The sequence below is a fragment of the Nerophis lumbriciformis genome, linkage group LG32 (assembly GCF_033978685.3).
Source record: "Nerophis lumbriciformis linkage group LG32, RoL_Nlum_v2.1, whole genome shotgun sequence".
NCBI lineage: Eukaryota > Metazoa > Chordata > Actinopteri > Syngnathiformes > Syngnathidae > Nerophis > Nerophis lumbriciformis.
The window spans coordinates 25103033-25121069 of NC_084579.2; the positions used below are offsets into that span (position 1 = coordinate 25103033).

General features: G+C 45.3%; 1 protein-coding gene across 1 annotated transcript in view; it reads left to right on the forward strand.

Moving 5' to 3' along the window:
- The window catches only part of LOC133574884 (matrix metalloproteinase-17-like), a 178215-nt gene extending 161152 nt beyond the window's left edge, over positions 1 to 17063 (forward strand). Inside the window, exon 10 of the mRNA XM_061927220.2 lies at positions 11652 to 17063. Within this exon, the coding sequence (XP_061783204.1) occupies positions 11652 to 11980 (329 nt within the window). The 3' untranslated portion in view covers positions 11981 to 17063. The remainder of the gene's footprint in view (positions 1 to 11651) is intronic.
- The last annotated feature ends 974 nt before the right edge of the window (positions 17064 to 18037 follow it).

Consider the following 18037-nt stretch of genomic DNA (forward strand, 5'->3'; position numbering starts at 1 on the left):
GAACCAAGTTTTATTTCCATCCATCCATCCATTTTCTACCGTTTATTCCCTTTGGGGTCGCAGGGCGTTGGAGTCTATCTCAGCTACAATCAAAAAAATAAATCAAATATACACAATATACTTTCCTGGCAGAAGAAACCTTTAGTGTTCTGGCTTCTTAAAAGCCATATTATTCTTATTTGAGTGTTTTGATATGTTTATATTGTAATATTCCCAGGAACGTAGGCTCATAGACTTATTCGTTTGTCTCGTATTTATTGTAATAAGATGCAATGTAACCACACAACAGCTCCAATGTGCGTCTCCCCTCTTTCCCGGCAAAAGTCGAACTAACACTTCCTGTCAACAACGTCACTTCCCTAACTTCCCCGGAAGTCCCGCCCCCCCAGCCAAAGCCATTGGCTAACACCCCGTAGCTAGCCGCTACATCACCCCCCCCTTACAAAAAGTCCTCGCCCTCGAGGACTGACCCGTAAGGCAACATTTGGCAACACCATAGCAGCATGTAAATCAGAGCACCCCATAAGTGCAAACACAACAGTGTAAACAAACATAACCCTTACATCACACAAAAGCAGGTTCACAAACCCCCCCACCCCCTTCTCTTATTGTCCTTCAGTCTAAGGACACCACAAAGTCTTGCAAGCGGTCCGGAGGCCTCTTCTTCCGCCTCGGCCGCTCTCTTCCATCCCCCAGCAGTGGAACAGCTGGGTCGGGTGTGCCAGTCCTCGGGCGGGAGCTGGAGGGGGCGGGGGATGAGGGGAGTGGGGAAATTGGTTCCCCCTGGGGCGTAAGCGGGGTATTGGTAAAGGGCTGGGCGGGCAAGGGAGAGGTCACCTGTGTATCCGAGGCAGGGGAAGGGGGACCCCCCGGGTAGGGGGCGAGTCTGTCTCTGTGGAGGGCCACCTTCCTTCCCCGGGGGGGGAGCTGGACACGATACACAACCTCTCCCAGCTTCTGGAGTATCTTACAGGGTCCTGTCCATTTGCTGTCCAGCTTGGGACTGCGGCCCTTTTTCCGAATCGGGTTGTAGACCCAGACCAACTCGCCTGGCGCGAAGTCCCTCCCTCGGGTCGTCACGTCATAGTAGCGTTTTTGTTTTACACCAGCTTCCTGCAGCTGCTCCCGAGCGAAACTGTGGGCGGAGTCCAGCCGGTCTTGTAGTTTCCTGGCGTACTCTGGCCCTGCAGCGAAGGCCGGGGCATCCGGTGGGCGGCCAAAGGCCAGTTCTGCTGGTGTGCGCATCTCTCTCCCTAGCATGAGAAGTGCCGGTGTGCACCCCGTGGATTCCTGGACAGCAGAGCGACACGCCATCAGCACCAGTGGTAGGTGTTGGTCCCAGTCACGCTGGTGGCGGGAGGTGACAATGGCGAGCTGGTCTCCCAGGTTGCGGTGGAACCGCTCCACTAACCCATCACTCTGAGGGTGCAATGGGGTAGTGCGGGTTTTGTGAATGCCCAGGCGCTCGCACAAGGCCGCGAACACCCGGGACTCAAAGTTTGTGCCTCGGTCACTGTGCAAAGACGCCATGACGCCAAACCGACCTATCATGCCCTCCACCAGGGCATCGGCAATGGTCTCTGCCTCCTGGTTGGGAATGGCGTATGCCTCAGGCCACTTGGTGAAATAGTCTATGGCGGAAAGGACGTAGTGGTTCTCCTTGTCAGACCGTGGGTACGGCCCTGTAATGTCAACCCCCACCCTGTCCATGGGGCACCCCACTGGGAACTGTTGGAGCGGTGCCTGTGAGCGCCCAGTGGGGCCTTTGCGGGCAACGCAGGGGTCACAGCGGCGGCAGAAGTCTTCTACATCTCTCTTCTGCCGACCCCAATAGAACCCCTGTCGCAGCCGCTTAAGTGTTTTGGCGACCCCGAAATGTCCAGACCCACCTTCCCCATGCACTGCCTCAAGCACCGCCCCTTGCAGTCCCTTTGGCACCACCACCTGCCATTGTTCTTCCCCCGTGGCCGCGGCCTTAAATGCCCGCTGTAGCACACCTTGGGACACCCGCAGTGAGTCAAACATGGCCCACAGGCCCTTGGTAGCCTTGGAGAACGGTACCACCGCCTCCCAAGGTGGGCGCTGCCGAGCCTCCACCCACTGCAAGACAGGCTGAAGGTCTGTGTCCTCCTCCTGCGCGTGCCTCCAATCAGCATTCGTTACAGTCTGTAGTTCCCTGCAGTCAACGTTATCAGCCTGACTGACGGCCGCACACTCGGCGCCCTCTGCCCGCCGCTCTTGTTCCCGAGCTTCCCTGCGCTCGCAGTAACGACATCCGTCTGCTGCACACGGCCGGCGAGAGAGCGCATCCGCGTTAGAGTGGCGAGTACCTGGCCGATGTTCTATTTCAAAGTGGTATCCTTGTAGCTCTTCCGACCACCTGGCGACCTGCCCCTCCGGCTCCCGGAAAGTCATTAGCCACTGGAGGGCAGAGTGGTCAGTCCTAATCACAAAGGGGAGGCCACACAGGTAATATTTAAAGTGTCTGATAGAGAGCACCACTGCCAGGAGTTCTCGGCGGGTGACACAGTAATTCCGTTCCGACTTTGTGAGTTTCTGGCTGAAGTAGGCCACCACCCTCTCCCCTTCCTGCTGTGCAAGTACCCTCCCAACCCCCACTCCGCTGGCATCAGTGTCCAGTAAGAAGGGCAGGGTGAGGTCAGGTGGGGCAAGTACCGGGGCTTCACACAGGGCCCGTTTCAGCCCCCAGAATGCCTCCTGGCACCCTTCGGACCACACAAAGTCTTTGCTTTTTTCCAGCAATCGATATAGGGGCGCGGCGATTGTAGCAAAACCCCGCACGTGCCTCCGATAGTAAGAGGCAAGCCCGATGAAGCTCTTCAGCTGTCTTTGGTCCCGAGGGACAGGCCAGTCTCTCACAGCCCGCACCTTCTCGCCCATGGCGCCGATGCCATCGGCACCCAGCTCATGTCCCAAGAAGGTTACCTCTCGCCGCATGAAACTGCATTTGTCAGGGTGCAGTTTAAGGCCCGCTGCTCGAATCCTCTCCAGGACTCGACTCAGGGACCCGAGGGCTGCTTCAAAAGAACGCCCATGTACCAGGATGTCGTCCAGGTATACCAGGCACTCTTGGCGGGGTATACCAGCCAGCACTTTGTCCATAAGCCGGGCAAAAGTGGCGGGGGCATTGCAGAGTCCAAAACTAAGGACTTTGAATTGCCACAAGCCCCGGCCGGTACAGAAGGCGGATTTAGGGCGAGATTCAGGAGAAAGGGGTACTTGATAATATCCGCTTTTAAGGTCCAGAGTGGTGAACCACGAGGAGCCGGAAACTAGGTCCAGGGACTCATCAATACGGGGGAGGGGGTAAGAGTTCTTTGTGGTTACTTCGTTCAGCCGTCTGTAATCCACACAGAATCGCCAATCACCAGCCTTCTTTTTCGCGACCATGACCACAGGTGCCGCCCAGGGGCTCTCAGACGGCTCAATAAAGTCGGCCCGCAGCAGGTCATCTACGGCCTTGTCACATACCTGCTGTCGAGCGAGGGGAATGCGGCGCGCGTGGCACTTGATGGGCCGCGCCAAGCCAGTGTCTATGACATGCTCTGCCAAGTGGGTTCTTCCCACTTCACTCTCATTCATTGCAAAGCTGCCCTGGAATTCCATCAGCAGCTGTTTCAGCTGCTCCTGTTGCTGTTTCTCCAAGTCCCCATACTCCTCCCTCCACACCCCTCCCCCCATGACCGGGTGTGATGGCTGCGGGTGGGGGGCCGTGGGTAGGGATGCCCAGGGCTGGCATCCCCGGGTAATACACAGCTCTGTCTCCCCCCTCATTGGCTGAAGGGAGACAGGGAGAGGGCAGGGGTAGTAACTAGGTGTGGTGTGAGGCAACAAGACTGTAGAGGCATGCGGTGAAACGGGCAGGGTCCCGGAAACTAGGGTACCCATGGCAACTGTAGGGCCCCCCGGGAAGTTAAGTGTACCCCTCCCCATGTCTAGCAGGCACCCAGTGACTTGGAGGAAGTCCAGCCCTAAGATGCAGCAGTCTTGCACGTCTTCCACCCAAACTAGATGGCGAACTGGCTTTCCCCCCACGCACAACCACAGGAACCCCTTCCCCACCATAGCAGCTAGCTGGCCCGTGACTGTGCGTAGCTGTACTGCTGTGGGCTCAAGTGGTGTACTGCTGGGCAGAACGTCCGGTCTTACCAGCGTTACCGATGACCCCGTGTCTACCAGGCCCACGGTAGGCACCCCCTGGACAGATACAGTGACGTGGCAGGAGCCCCCACCTTTGGCCCCCCCCGTGTCCAGCCCACCGCCATAGGTGGCACACTGCTGTCATCTACTTCTGGGGGGATGGAGCCCCTCCCCCCTGGCTGTGTCGCTGGGCTCCTCCGGGTGCCCGAAAGCGAGAAGAAGGAGCAGAAGGCGAGTCGTCGTCTGCTTCTGGGGGGATGGAGCCCCTCCCCCCTGGCTGTGCTGTTGGGCTCCCTCCCCCGCTTGACGAGCCTGGGCTGGCGAGTCAGGGTCCGCGGTGGACATAAGGGCCCGCATACCCCTGACTATGCGGGCCCGGCGCCGTTTCCCGGCTCACGACGAGTGGCAGGGCACTCCCTGCGAAAGTGTCCAGGTTGGCCACATCCCCAGCAGACCTGCATGGGGCGCGGGCCACGTTGACTTTGCAGAGTCACCGACCTCAGTAGTTCGGTAATTTCTGTCGCCCAAGCCGGAGCCCCGTCACTAGACGTGTGTGACGATGCCGCCCTCACTGGATGGGGTTTCATTTCCAGTTCCCCGGCTGCAGCTGCACTCCCCAGCATCTCCCTCTCAACAGCAGCTTCCAGTGCCTCCTGCAGGGACCTCGGGTGCTGAAGCTGCACCTGCACGCGCAGGTCAGGAGGAGTAATGGCTCCAACAAACAGGTCAGTTGCGAGCTCATTCCGTGCATCAGCAGGCAGGTGACCATATGCACGGCGCACCTGGCCCTCAATGTCATTAGCGAGCCCCCGGAGAGGCTCGCCAGGCTTCCTGCACCTCCCTCTCAGTTCAGTTTTTAAAAGCGCTGGCTGAGACCATCTCCCAAACCTCCTCTTGAGCGCCCCCACCAGGGCTGCGTAGCACCGCTGTTGTTCAGAATCCAGCAGCAGGAGGCACGAAAGAGCCTCTCCCTCCAGACACAAAGCCAATTGTAACGCTTTGTCCCTTGCTTCCCACCTTCTAGCGTCCGCCAAAAGTTCAAATTGAGCGTGGAACGCCTCCCAATCTGATCCACCGGCAAATTTTGGCGTCTTCACTGAGGCAGCAGACGGTGGGGGGGGCGCGCCGTGCGGGGAAGCTGTGGGCGGCGGCGGCAGCGGCGACATCTTTACATCTCCACGGGACGACGAGCCGCTCGTGTGCGAGCAGGAGGGCGGCTGTTCGACGGTCACCCGCTCCAAAACAGCGTCATCCCGCTCCACTTTAAACTTATGCTCACCGTAGCTAAACATGCTAAACGCTTGCGGTCCTAGCTAACTCACAGACTGCAGCTAACTGGCTAATGCGCGGTACGCAGCGTGTCCTTACCGCGACAAAGTCTCTTTCGAAAAACGCCGGTTTTACTTCTGACACCAGTGTAATATTCCCAGGAACGTAGGCTCATAGACTTATTCGTTTGTCTCGTATTTATTGTAATAAGATGCAATGTAACCACACAACAGCTCCAATGTGCGTCTCCCCTCTTTCCCGGCAAAACTCGAACTAACACTTCCTGTCAACAACGTCACTTCCCTAACTTCCCCGGAAGTCCCGCCCCCCAGCCAAAGCCATTGGCTAACACCCCGTAGCTAGCCGCTACAATATTATTCTGTTTTAATTTGTAAAGGTTTTAGATTGCTGTGCACTTCACAGGAATGTTTGTATACCCATTTTAATTGGACTGTCATTTATTAATGAGGAATGTTTTCATATTAGCATTTAGGATAGCTAGCGAGCTAACACTGGCCGTTCCAGGAGTTTATTTAAGTTGAATATTGAATAACGTTTTTTGATCATTTTTTAAAAACTATACTACTAACCGTCAGGAGTTTTACCGCACTTTATCATTATTGCCGTTTATGGTTCCATCCCTACTCTCATATTTTGGTAGCTTTAGCATGGGCACTTTGCAGTGCTTGTACAGTACTTATAAACACGAATAAATATATCACATTTTTATTTCAAGCTATGACGTACAATAGGAATCACACAACAAAAATCGTACTTCTGCTTTACAGTAAATAATTTTTTTTAATAAATTAACCTCAATGCTTGCACCATTTTTAGGACTTAAGGCACAACATTAGACTAATCACAAGGTTGCTGTGTATTAATTTTGATTATGATGATTAAATATATTTTTTCCCTTTATTAATCATTTCACATTTTATGAGCAAAGAAGCTCAAGAAAGAAGGGAATTACCTCAACATCCTGTTCATGTTAACAAAAAAATCCATCCATCCATCCATTTTCTACCGCTTGTCCCTTCCGGGGTCGCAGTGGGTGCTGGAGCCTATCTCAGCTGCATTCGGGCGGAAGGCAGAGTACACCCTGGACAAGTCGCCACCTCATCACAGGGCCAACACAGTTTTCGTAAATAAACATTTATCCCCTCAAATGTCCCATCAAGAGGACAGACGAACTATTAAGCGTCTTCCGTATTGACATGTTGCTTCTGCAGCACGCATCTTTTTAAACAGAAACGCTACAGATGACTAGTAGATGAAACGGGATATACTTCCAGTTCAATTACATTTTCAACCTGCGGCACCTGCAACTCTTCCAAAAGACGGTGCCTTAGCACAGACAATAACACGCATGTTCAGTGTGTCTGTGGTGTTTTATGAAAATTGTTTGTTAAATATAAAACATTAAGGCCGCTAACGAAGAAAAATCTATAAATTAGCCGCACCGTTTTATAAGCCGCAGGGTTTAAAGCGTATGAGAAATAGTAGCGGCTTACCGTGTCAAAGGGCCAGAAATGTTCTTAACAATGTAAGAGCTAGTACCTATTAGTAAAAAGAAATTATAGCGCATAAAAAGATATATATGGTTATTATCATACAAATATAAGTGATATTTGATGATGGTACATGTTAGTGTTTACCCTGACTGAGATTTAAACCCTGCTACCTTAGTTCAGAGTGTAAAATGTCTGTTAGCACGAGCATCAAGACTACTAATGTCCCAAAAATAAATGTATCAGCCTCAACTACAACATGTACAAGCACCCATAAATCAAATGAAAACTTGAATAAATGATAATTATTACTTTAATAAGTCACTTCAATAAAAAGTCAAGCTAAGCACTATTTTTGATGCTGGGTACCTGTTAGCGTTTGCATTGGCATCAACACTAACATTACTATGCATGTGGTGTGTGGGGCATAAAATTAATCAACAAAAAAGCCTAATTGGTGTTATAATACAAATGGACTCCCTTCTTTCATTATAGTTGCTTTAACAAAAACAATTTATCAAATAATGCAGAAGCTGCTTGTCTTTTTTGCACCTGATATACAAACGGATGGAGAAAATATAAATTAACAACCTTTAGAAAAAAAAATCCAATGTATGCACGTGCACATCTACCGCCTTTGGAAATTATGCAAACTGTCCATGTTCCATATTAATCCGGCTGTGTCTCAAGCATAAGGCGCGCTGTGTGTGGCGGAGTACTGAGAGGGAAAACGTAAACAAAATGAAAGCCGGATCACTGATTCATGAAATTAAGCCCTTGATGATATGTGTGTTCTCTTCTTGTTGGCAACTCTTAATGAGACCAGAGATGATTCAGCATACAGTGCAAGTACTGAAATGCAAATTACTGTATTAGTTTGATATTGTCTTTGAAAGAGAACAAGATAAGTAAAAGGCATTAAAATTCTGAGATCGACCGGTTCCCTCTAATATTCTAATATAGCACAGGACAATAGAAAATAATAGGAATTAATGTAAAACAGACGACCAATCACGGCCTTTACAGCAACGTAAGGTTGTTGTTTTTTGGTCAAGCTACGCAGGAGTGTTTGAAGGGAGAGGAGCGAGCCGGCATAGTGTACTCCAGTGTTGTTCCAATACCAATATTTTAGTACCGGTACTGGTACCAAAATGTATTTTGATACTTTTCGGTACTTTTTGAAATGAGGGGCACCACAAAAAAAATGCATTATTGGCTTTATTTTAACAAAAAATCTTACAGTACAACATATGTTTGCAATCGAAGAACAATGTTGTCCTTAAATAAAATAGTGAACATACTAGACAACTTGTCTTTTAGTAGTAAGTAAGCAAACAAACGCTCCTAATTTGTCTGCTGACGTATGCAGTAACATATTGTGTCTTTTATCATTCTATTTTGTCAGAATTATGAGGGACAAGCTGTAAAAATGTATTATTAATCCACTTATTCATTTACCGTATTTTCCGCACCATAAGCCGCCCTGGGTTATAAGCCGCGCCTTCAATGAACGGCATATTTCAAAACTTTGTCCACCTATAAGCCGCCCCGTGTTATAAGCCGCATCTAACTGCGCTAAAGGGAATGTCAAAAAAACAGTCAGATAGGTCAGTCAAACTTTAATAATATATTAAAAACCAGCGTTCTAACAACTCTGTTCACTCCCAACTTAATGTTGCTCGAACGTTAATGTCACAACACACAAAATAAACATAACGCTCACTTTCTGAAGTTATTCTTCATTCATAAATCCCTCGAATTTTTCTTCAGTGTCTGAATTAACAAGTTGGGCGAATACGGCATCCAAAATGGCCGGCTCCGTCTCGTCGCCTTGAGTTTGAATTCTGCGTTGTACGCGTGTCTCTTAATAGGAGCCATTTTGTGGTCTTTACAGATGTAAACACACAAATGAAATGAAACGTAATATCCGCGCGCTTCTTCTTCTACGGGGGCGGGTGGTTGCTTACAGTAGAAGAAGAAGCGCTTCCTCTTCTATGGGGGCGGGTGCTTACCTTGGCGGTTGCTTGCCGTAGAAGAAGAAGCGCTTCCTCTTCTACGGGGAAAAAAGATGGCGGCTGTTTACCGTAGTTGCGAGACCTAAACTTTATGAAAATGAATCTTAATATTAATCCATATATAAAGTGCACCGGGTTATAAGCCGCACTGTCAGCTTTTGAGTAAATTTGTGGTTTTTAGGTGCGGCTAATAGTGCGGAAAATACGGTACTATTAATATCTGGTTACTTTCTCTTTTAACATGTTCTATCTACATTTCTGTTCAAATGTAATAATCACTTACGTATTTTTCTGTTGTTTGGATACTTTACATTAGTTTTGGATGATACCACAAATTTAGGTATCGATCCGATACCAAGTAGTTACAGGATCATACATTGGTCATATTCAAAGTCCTCATGCGTCCAGGGACATATTTCCTGAGTTTATAAACATAATATGAATTTTAAAAGAAGGAAAAAAAGACTTTGTGACGATAAAAAATATCGATGTAATCATAGTAGTATCGACTAGATACGCTATTGTACTCTGTATCATTACAGTGGATGTCAGGTGTAGATCCACCCATGGCATTTGTTAGCTATCGTATGCTCCTACGGTGTGTAGTGAAGCATGTTTAGCTATTCCTCATCCTGCAGGGATGATACTTGTAAGAAACGTACTTTATTTGTCACCATGGAGACCAGGATTAGTGATTTAGAAGTAGCTAAAACACTGCCGATGGCGAATGGACGTTCACCGCTAGCTAGCTAGCCATGTCTTAAAGCACCTCTTCCTGAGGGCGTTTCAGTGTTATAACTTCACCTTTATCTTTAGTTCTGTTCTCCCTTTTCTGTCTACACACTGTGTCTGCTTGTAAGTACTCCGTGATTGTGCGCTGCCGAACTTGCTCCTCTGCTCGTAAACCCAGCAATGTCATGACGTGATGACGCGCTGTGAAGTTTCAAACAGAGTATAGTACCGTTTATGATTCATTATTACCGCGATACTATACCAGTACCGGTATACCGTACAACCCTAGTGTACTCTTGTACATAATTCAGAATTAAATCAAGGAGTGGTGTAGTTATACATTTTGTGCATTAAAGATGCTAACAACAATCAACTGTAAGTCAATATAAGCTAAACTATCTGAACAAAACATCAACATTTTAGCATAGTGTTACAGCTGACAAAACAAATTAGTGTAATATCTACTAGTATAGATCATGGGTAATGAACTAGTTGGATTTTTACCATACGCCAATCAAACAAACCTAGCCAGAGGATAATTTCACCACACCTAGTGAGTGTGTGACAATCATTGGTACTTTAACTTTTTAACTTTGGACCAGAGATATCCCATCCAATGTTGATATCGGATATCAGTCCAAAACCAATACGATATGATCGGTTGATATCGGCTTGCATGTAAAGTGTTTAAGCTCCGATACATGCAGGGTTTACTTGTGCAAACTGGACAGCCAGTTAACATTTAAATATGCTCACAAGGTAATTATATTCTTGTATTTTAGTGAAGTCATTTACAAAAGGTAAACATGGTAACTAGGAGCTAGCCAGCTATGCAACAACTAAGCACACGATAGCACAGAAGTTAGACATATCTAAGAAGTGTCTTTAATTGAACAATATTGCAGTCTAAAGCATTTGTCAGAATAAGTGAGTATCAAATAATTATAATTTCAAATTACTAGGGTTGGGCATGCAGCATCAATGAGAACTCGGACTAACATTGTGGTTATCCCGGAATACCGGTAGTTAAAATGTGTTCATTTCAAATCGCAATTTCAATGCCTGACCTGAAGAAATATTCTGCCAAAATACGCCAAAAAACAAAGAAGAAATAGTAGGCCCCATCGTAAAATAAATACTGTCGCTGCCACCATCAAATAAGAAATAGTTCACCAACAAAGAAGAACTAGCCGCTACCAAATAAAAAGAAATAGCCACCACCAACGAAGAAGAAAAAAGTCTCCGCCGTCCACCTCTGAAGAACAAAGAAGAAATAAAAGCCACCATCGTAGAAGAAATAACCGCTACCAACTAAGAAAAAATGTCAGCCACCATCGAAAAAGAAAATGGTAGAAAATAGGATAGGACAGTGGTCCCCAACCCTAGGGCTGCGGCCCGGTACCGGTCCGTGGATCGATTGGTACCGGGCCGCACAAGAAATAAAAAAAAAGATAAAAAATAAAAATGTTATATATTTTTTTATTAAATCAACATATAAAAAACACAAGATACACTTACAATTAGTGCACCAACCCAAAAAACTTCCCTCCCCCATTTACACTCATTCACACTCATTCACACAAAAGGGTTGATTCTTTCTGTTATTAATATTTCTGGTTCCTACATTATTTATCAATATAGATCAATACAGTCTGCAGGGATACAGTCCGTAAGCACACATGATTGTATTTCTTTATGACAAACCCCCCCATCCCCCACCCCCCGGTCCGTGGGACAGATTTTCAAGCGTTGACCGGTCCGCAGCTACAAAAAGGTTGGGGACAACTGGGATAGGATATAAAATATAACGATTAAAACAAAAAGTTAGCAATAAATAATATTAGGCCCATACAATTGCAGCATGCATAGATAAAACAACAAACCAAAAACACCATCCTCACACCCACATGCATCGCGGTGGCCATCATCCTCCTAAAGTTGTTTCCTGTCGTCTGCTGCACAGGTTCGTCCTACTTCTTCAAGGGAAAGGACTATTGGCGCGTGCCGAGCAGCGACATGGAGGTGGAGGCGGGCTACCCGCGCCTCATCGCCAAAGACTGGCTGCTGTGCACCGAGATGCAGTCGGACTCTCCGGGCACCGAGCCCAAAAGCACCGAGACCAGAGTCAACGTGCACCATCGCCCGGACCATGCCGAGAACGGCTACGAGGTGTGCTCGTGCACGTCGGACACGGCGTCGCCTTTAGGTGCCCGTCCCTCCCTGTCGTCCCCCCTGTGGCTGCTGCCGCCTCTCTGGACGCTCTCACTGGCCCTCCGCTCTCAACCGCTATAATGCCAAAAGTCCTCACACCATGTTAGTGAGCACTCGGTTTGTTCTGATTATTACATTTGTATTTATTTATTCTGGCGGGTTCTTTTCCTTTTGGGGCATTTAGATAAAGCTGTTTTATACTTTGGGTTTACAAAATCAACGACATGCACTGTCCATTAACAATCATGTCCAGTTGAGCGTAAACCTGGTCAATAATCGCGAACAATCTACCGTATTTTTCGGATTATAAGTCGCTCCGGAGTATACGTCGCATCGGCCGAAAATGCATAATAAAGAAGGGGAAAAAAACATATATAAGTCGCATTTTTGGGGGAAATTTATTTAATAAAATCCAACACCAAGAATAGACATTTGAAAGGAAATTTAAAATAAATAAAGAATAGTGAACAGGCTGAATAAGTGTATGTTATATGAGGCATAAATAACCAACTGGTATGTTAACATAACAAATTATGGTAAGAGTCATTCAAATAACTATAACATATAGAACATGCTATACGTTTACCAAACAATCTGTCACTCCTAATCGCTAAATCCGATGAAATCTTCTTCCTCGTTGTCGCTCCTGGTATGCGCCGCTAGCGTCCTTTCTTTCGCTGCTCGATCGCCGTTCTCTGCTGCATATTTCACTACGTCCAGCTTGTAATCTGCAGTATATGATTTCCTTTTCGCTGCCATTTTTGTTCAGCCCTTCTCAGTTTTTTTTTAAATGATCCATTTTAATAGCTACGGCAGTAGCATATAGCAGTTAGCATCCCATGACCCACAATGCACTTCTGCCATGACCCTCCCCCGCCGAATTCTTATTGGTTGACGTGTGTGTGACGATTGCTGACCTTTGCTTCGTCTCTTCCGTGAATTAGATAAATAATATTTTTTGATATTTTACGGTAATGTGTTAATAATTTCACACACAGGTCGCTCCGGAGTATATGTCGCACCCACGGCCAAACTATGAAAAAAACTGCGACTTATAATCCGAAAAATACGGTACTCACCCATAAAAAGAAATGCCTGTTTTGATGGCCTCAACCTCTCGGTTATTGAATTCAGTTTTATACATTAACAAATACAAGCATGCAGTATTGTGTTTACAAAACATACCGTCTTGTCAAACCATCTTCCTGCTGGAAAATGTTGAATGACTTGACTCAGAGTCGTGTATAACGAGTATGGCCAACTCGGTTTCAGACGACCTCCTCAATGATTGGTCAAAAGGCACTCACGTGACCACAGGGCGCCATGACTGCTACCAACTTTAAGCTAATGCTATGTGTTTGTGGCGCTTGCTCGTTAGTTTTTCCACGTGTAAGATTGCCCTTTTGTGCAGCATGGGCTGCTTTACCCATGAGAATTGTGGAAAGATTGTACATCGCTTTCCCCACAACCCCGAAAGAAGAGCCAACGATTAGTGTCTTGTACGAGGTAAACACCCGACATGACGTTCGCTTTTTGTTCAGGACCGAACACACAGAAGCTAATACAAATAATAACAGAATAAATTATCAAATTAAAGAGATGGTTTGACAAAAACAGACTATCTTTGAATCTCAGTAAAACTAAGATAATGTTATTGGGTAACAGTAGAAGAGAAAGTCAAACACAAATAGACAGACATTGAAAAAGTAAAAATAACATTTTAGGTGTAGTAAAAAAGGATAGTGGAGCAATAAAGTTTGTCTAAGTCTGAAAGCACAGGCATAGATAGTACAGTGATTACAAATACATTGGAGGCATACACCACAGTTGACATATTTTACACAAAAACCACTATTTCTCCGGGATTGTTGGTCCAAAGTTTATGAAGATTTTGGCTCAAAAATATTTGGGGTCGTTCTGTGTATTTTTTTTTTTTTTTTTTTTGCACCGTTGGATGGGTTTTATATAGCCTGCTTGTCACTAAACACTGCATGAACGTAGCAGCAGAGTGTGTCAAATACGGCCGCAAAATGATACTTTCACGAAATCAAAGCATGTTCTATTGTAAGTTTATGAGCTGGAGTTTGTTTCCAACTATATTTAGATATTTTTGTGGTTGATTTGGTCAAGAAAACTAACGTCAGAACGACTGCAATTGCATGCGGAGCCGCACACGTCCTTGGTAGCAGTCATGGCGCCTGTTGTTTAGTGGGCTATACTCTCTTTATACACCACTCTGAATTGACTTGTGATAAGTCGCCCTCTACAGGATTCATAGCTGCAGCACACTTTTCCCACCACCAGATAGTGCCATTAAACCACTTACGATTTATGTTAACATTGAAAAAATAATTGGTATTTACGATGTAAAGCAGAGAAAGTAAATCTGTGGATGCTGAACCACGATTAGGTGGGGATCGACTCTATTATAGAAAATCTGTTTGTGTTGCTTTTTGTAGTAAAAGGAAAAAAGCTCCCAATACACTGAATTCTCCGGACACAATTTGTTTTTAGAACGCCAAGTTTTCCCATAGTATATGATACAAACATATATAATCAGTTCCAGTGTCAAACCATTTAAAAGGCAATGTTTAAAGTAACCTCTGAACATTAACCATATTAACAACTAACATTTTTAGCAGTAAAAAAAAAAAACACAATCTCAAATGTAATAATAAGTAACAAAAGTATACACACAAATGTACTTACTTGTCACACAAGTGTAAAAAGAAGTTGACCACAAGTGTTAGGAGTAACTGTTAAAGTTATTGTTTTCCGGTAACGAGTACCGTATTTTTCGGAGTATAAGTCGCACCGGCCCGAAAATGCATAATAAAAAAGGAAAAAAACATATATAAGTCGCACTGGAGCCCGGCCAAACTATGAAAAAAACTGTGGCTTATAGTCCGAAAAATACGGTAATCCCCTTTTTATGCTTCATGCCTTTAAATGTGACGCGTTATTATTTTAAAAGGCACACAGTCTGACGCACTTTTTTAACTTAATTCTGACTTTAAAAGACCTACAGATGACTGAAATTTCACCAACAAGTTCATTTTATTTATTTTCTGCTCCTGAAATTGAATCTGGGGGTCATTCTCCATAATATCAATTAGTTTTTGAGTAATCGGTACTCTGAACACCCCCTTTTCATGGCCAGTTTTTGTGTGACGTCATCTACAGAACTGGAGCCCATTTCCCAGCATAGACCGTGTGGATAAAAGCATGGAAAACTATGATTTGGATCACTTTATTACATGTTTTGACGCCCTGGTCCATGATTACTTCAAAACTGATATGGTTAACATTATGAGAAAAAGAAATAATAAAAAAATAATCGTCATTTCCGGACTTCCGTGCTCTTCTATAGACACCACAGCCTGTGTCTCCTCATGCTCTTTCAGCATTTCCTCAAGCATCTTAAGGAAATCATCTGTAGAAGAGGACACAAACTAGAATACTACCTTCTTTTTGCCTTGTCTGCTCTTTTTTCTCAGTTTTCCACAGGTTCTGACTCAGTCTTTCTCCCCTCGAGGTTGCTACTGATTTTCAGAAAACATTAAGTTTGAGTCTTTTACATTGTTCCATTCAAACTCCGACCAACCCTTCTTTTTTGAAGTCAGAATTATTAAAATGATCGCTGCAAATTACACTCTGTCCCATTTTGCGCGAGTCAATTTGACAGGAGAGGTCCATACTTTACTCATATTCCCATCATTTGGAAATGTGTGCAGGCTGACCCCTTCTTTAGTTGTATTGCTACAACCTGCAAAAATGCACTTGGCAGACATTGGTGATCATTCCTTCAAATTATGCGTGAAACTAACATTATTCAGGATGAAGATGCTACCAAAACACAAGCTTTGCAATTTAAAATTGCCTCCAGTCTTCTGTAGGTGACGTCAGCAGGGTGATGCACACCCGCCCACATCGTGGAGCTAAAAGTGGAAGTTCCAAAAATATGCTGAAACTCGTTAGAAAACAAGCCTAAAATCACTACTGTCTGTTTTGATGGGAATTTTATTTAACATCATTTTTAGATCCAGAACTATGAAATAAATGGCAATGTTGCCAGCGTGAGAGGGGAATTTTAACACGTGGACAGCTGTGCTCAGTTCCAACACGGCACGTCAACAAATTAAGCGCTACACCTCTCCACACACCTTTCCACTTATCTAGCAATCAATGGTGGATTCATGTACATCGGAACTCCGAGCATCAACACAAAACAGAACAAGTCCTGACCATTATGCTCACGCCTGATATTAAAGTATCACTACCTTTACTTTCTCTGGTAACTAAATACATTCATGAAATATTACTTTTTAGGAAATAAACTATAACTACCGTATTTTCCGCACTATAAGGCGCACCGGATTATTAGCCGCACCTTCTATGAATTACATATTTCATAATTTTGTCCACCAATAAGCCGCCCCGGACTATAAGCCGCGCCTACGCTGCGCTAAAGTGAATGTCAAAAAAACGCTGCGCTAAAGTGAATGTCAAAAAAACGCTGCGCTAAAGTGAATGTCAAAAAAACAGTCAGATAGTTCAGTCAAACTTTAATAATATATTGAAAACCAGCGTTCTAACAACTCTGTCCCAAAATGTACGCAAATGTGCAATCACAAACATAGTAAAATTCAAAATGGTGTAGAGCAATAGTAACATAATGTTGCTCGAACGTTAATGTCACAACACACAAAATAAACATAGCGCTCACCTTCTGAAGTTATTCTTCATTCGTAAATCCTTCGAATTCTTCGTCTTCGGTGTCCGAATTGAAAAGTTGCGCAAGCGTGGTATCCAAAATGGCCGGTTCCGTCTCGTCGAAGTCATCGGGAGTCAGTGTCGCTGTTGTTCTGTGAATCCTGCCTTCCGGAAAGCTCGGACCACAGTTGTGACCGAAATATCTGCCCAGGCATTTACGATCCACTGGCAAATGTTGGCGTATGTCGTCCGGCGCTGTCTGCCCGTCTTAGTGAAGGTGTGTTCGCCTTCGGAGCTGTGTGAAAAAAGCCACCCGGCCTCTTCGCGTAAACTTCCCTTAACCACTCGCTCATCTTTTCTTCATCCATCCATCCCTTCGAGTTAGCTTTTATGATGACGCCGGCTGGAAAGGTCTCTTTTGGCAAGGTCTTCCTTTTGAATATCACCATGGGTGGAAGTTAGCATGGCAAGCTAGAACCACAGTGAAGGATGACTTCTCATTCCCTGTGGTGCGAATATTCACCGTACGTGCTCCCGTTCCACAGTGCGGTTCACAGGAATATCAGTTGCTGTGAAATACGGTAGTAATCCGTGTGCGGATGGAGAGATTGCGTCTTTTTATGAACCGGATCCTTTTCGCTTCGTAGGAGCCATTTTGTGGTCTTTACAGATGTAAACAGGAAATGAAACATACGGTGATATCCGCGCGTTTTTTCTTCTTCTTCCGGGGGCGGGCGGTAGCTTACAGTAGAAGAAGAAGCGCTTCCTGTTCTATGGGGGCGGGTGCTTACCTTGGCGGTTGCTTGCGTAGAAGAAGAAGCGCTTCCTGTTCTACCGGGAAAAAAGATGGCGGCTGTTTACCGAAGTTGCGAGATCGAAACTTTATGAAAATGAATCGTAATAAAGCGCACCGGGTTAAAAGGCGCACTGTTAGCTTTTGAGAAAATTTGTGGTTTTTAGGTGCGCCTTATAGTGCGGAAAATACGGTAATAACGTTTTAAAGTAAGTAGACCACAATAATTTAATGTAAAAACAGTCAAATACTTTAACTTTGATAACAAGTGACTTATGCTTGAGACTTATACTCTCCTCATAGTTTTTTTATTTCCACAATCCACAGACTTCTATTGGAATAAAAGTGTTGTTTTGAAAAAAACCAAGCCATAGAAAAAGCAGACGAGTATGTTTCCCGTATTTTGTTCAAATTCCAAATCGTTTGACCTCAGGGGCGTTCCATATTTTAAGATTCCACTGTGCCTGCTTTTCATTGAACAGCGATAATAATTAGTTGACATACTTTACACAAAAATCACTATTTATCCGGGATTGTTGGTCCAAAGTTTATGATGTGTGTGGCTCAAAAGAATTTGGGGTCGTTCTGTGTATTTTGTTTACATTTTTTGCACTGTTGGATACGTTTTATAT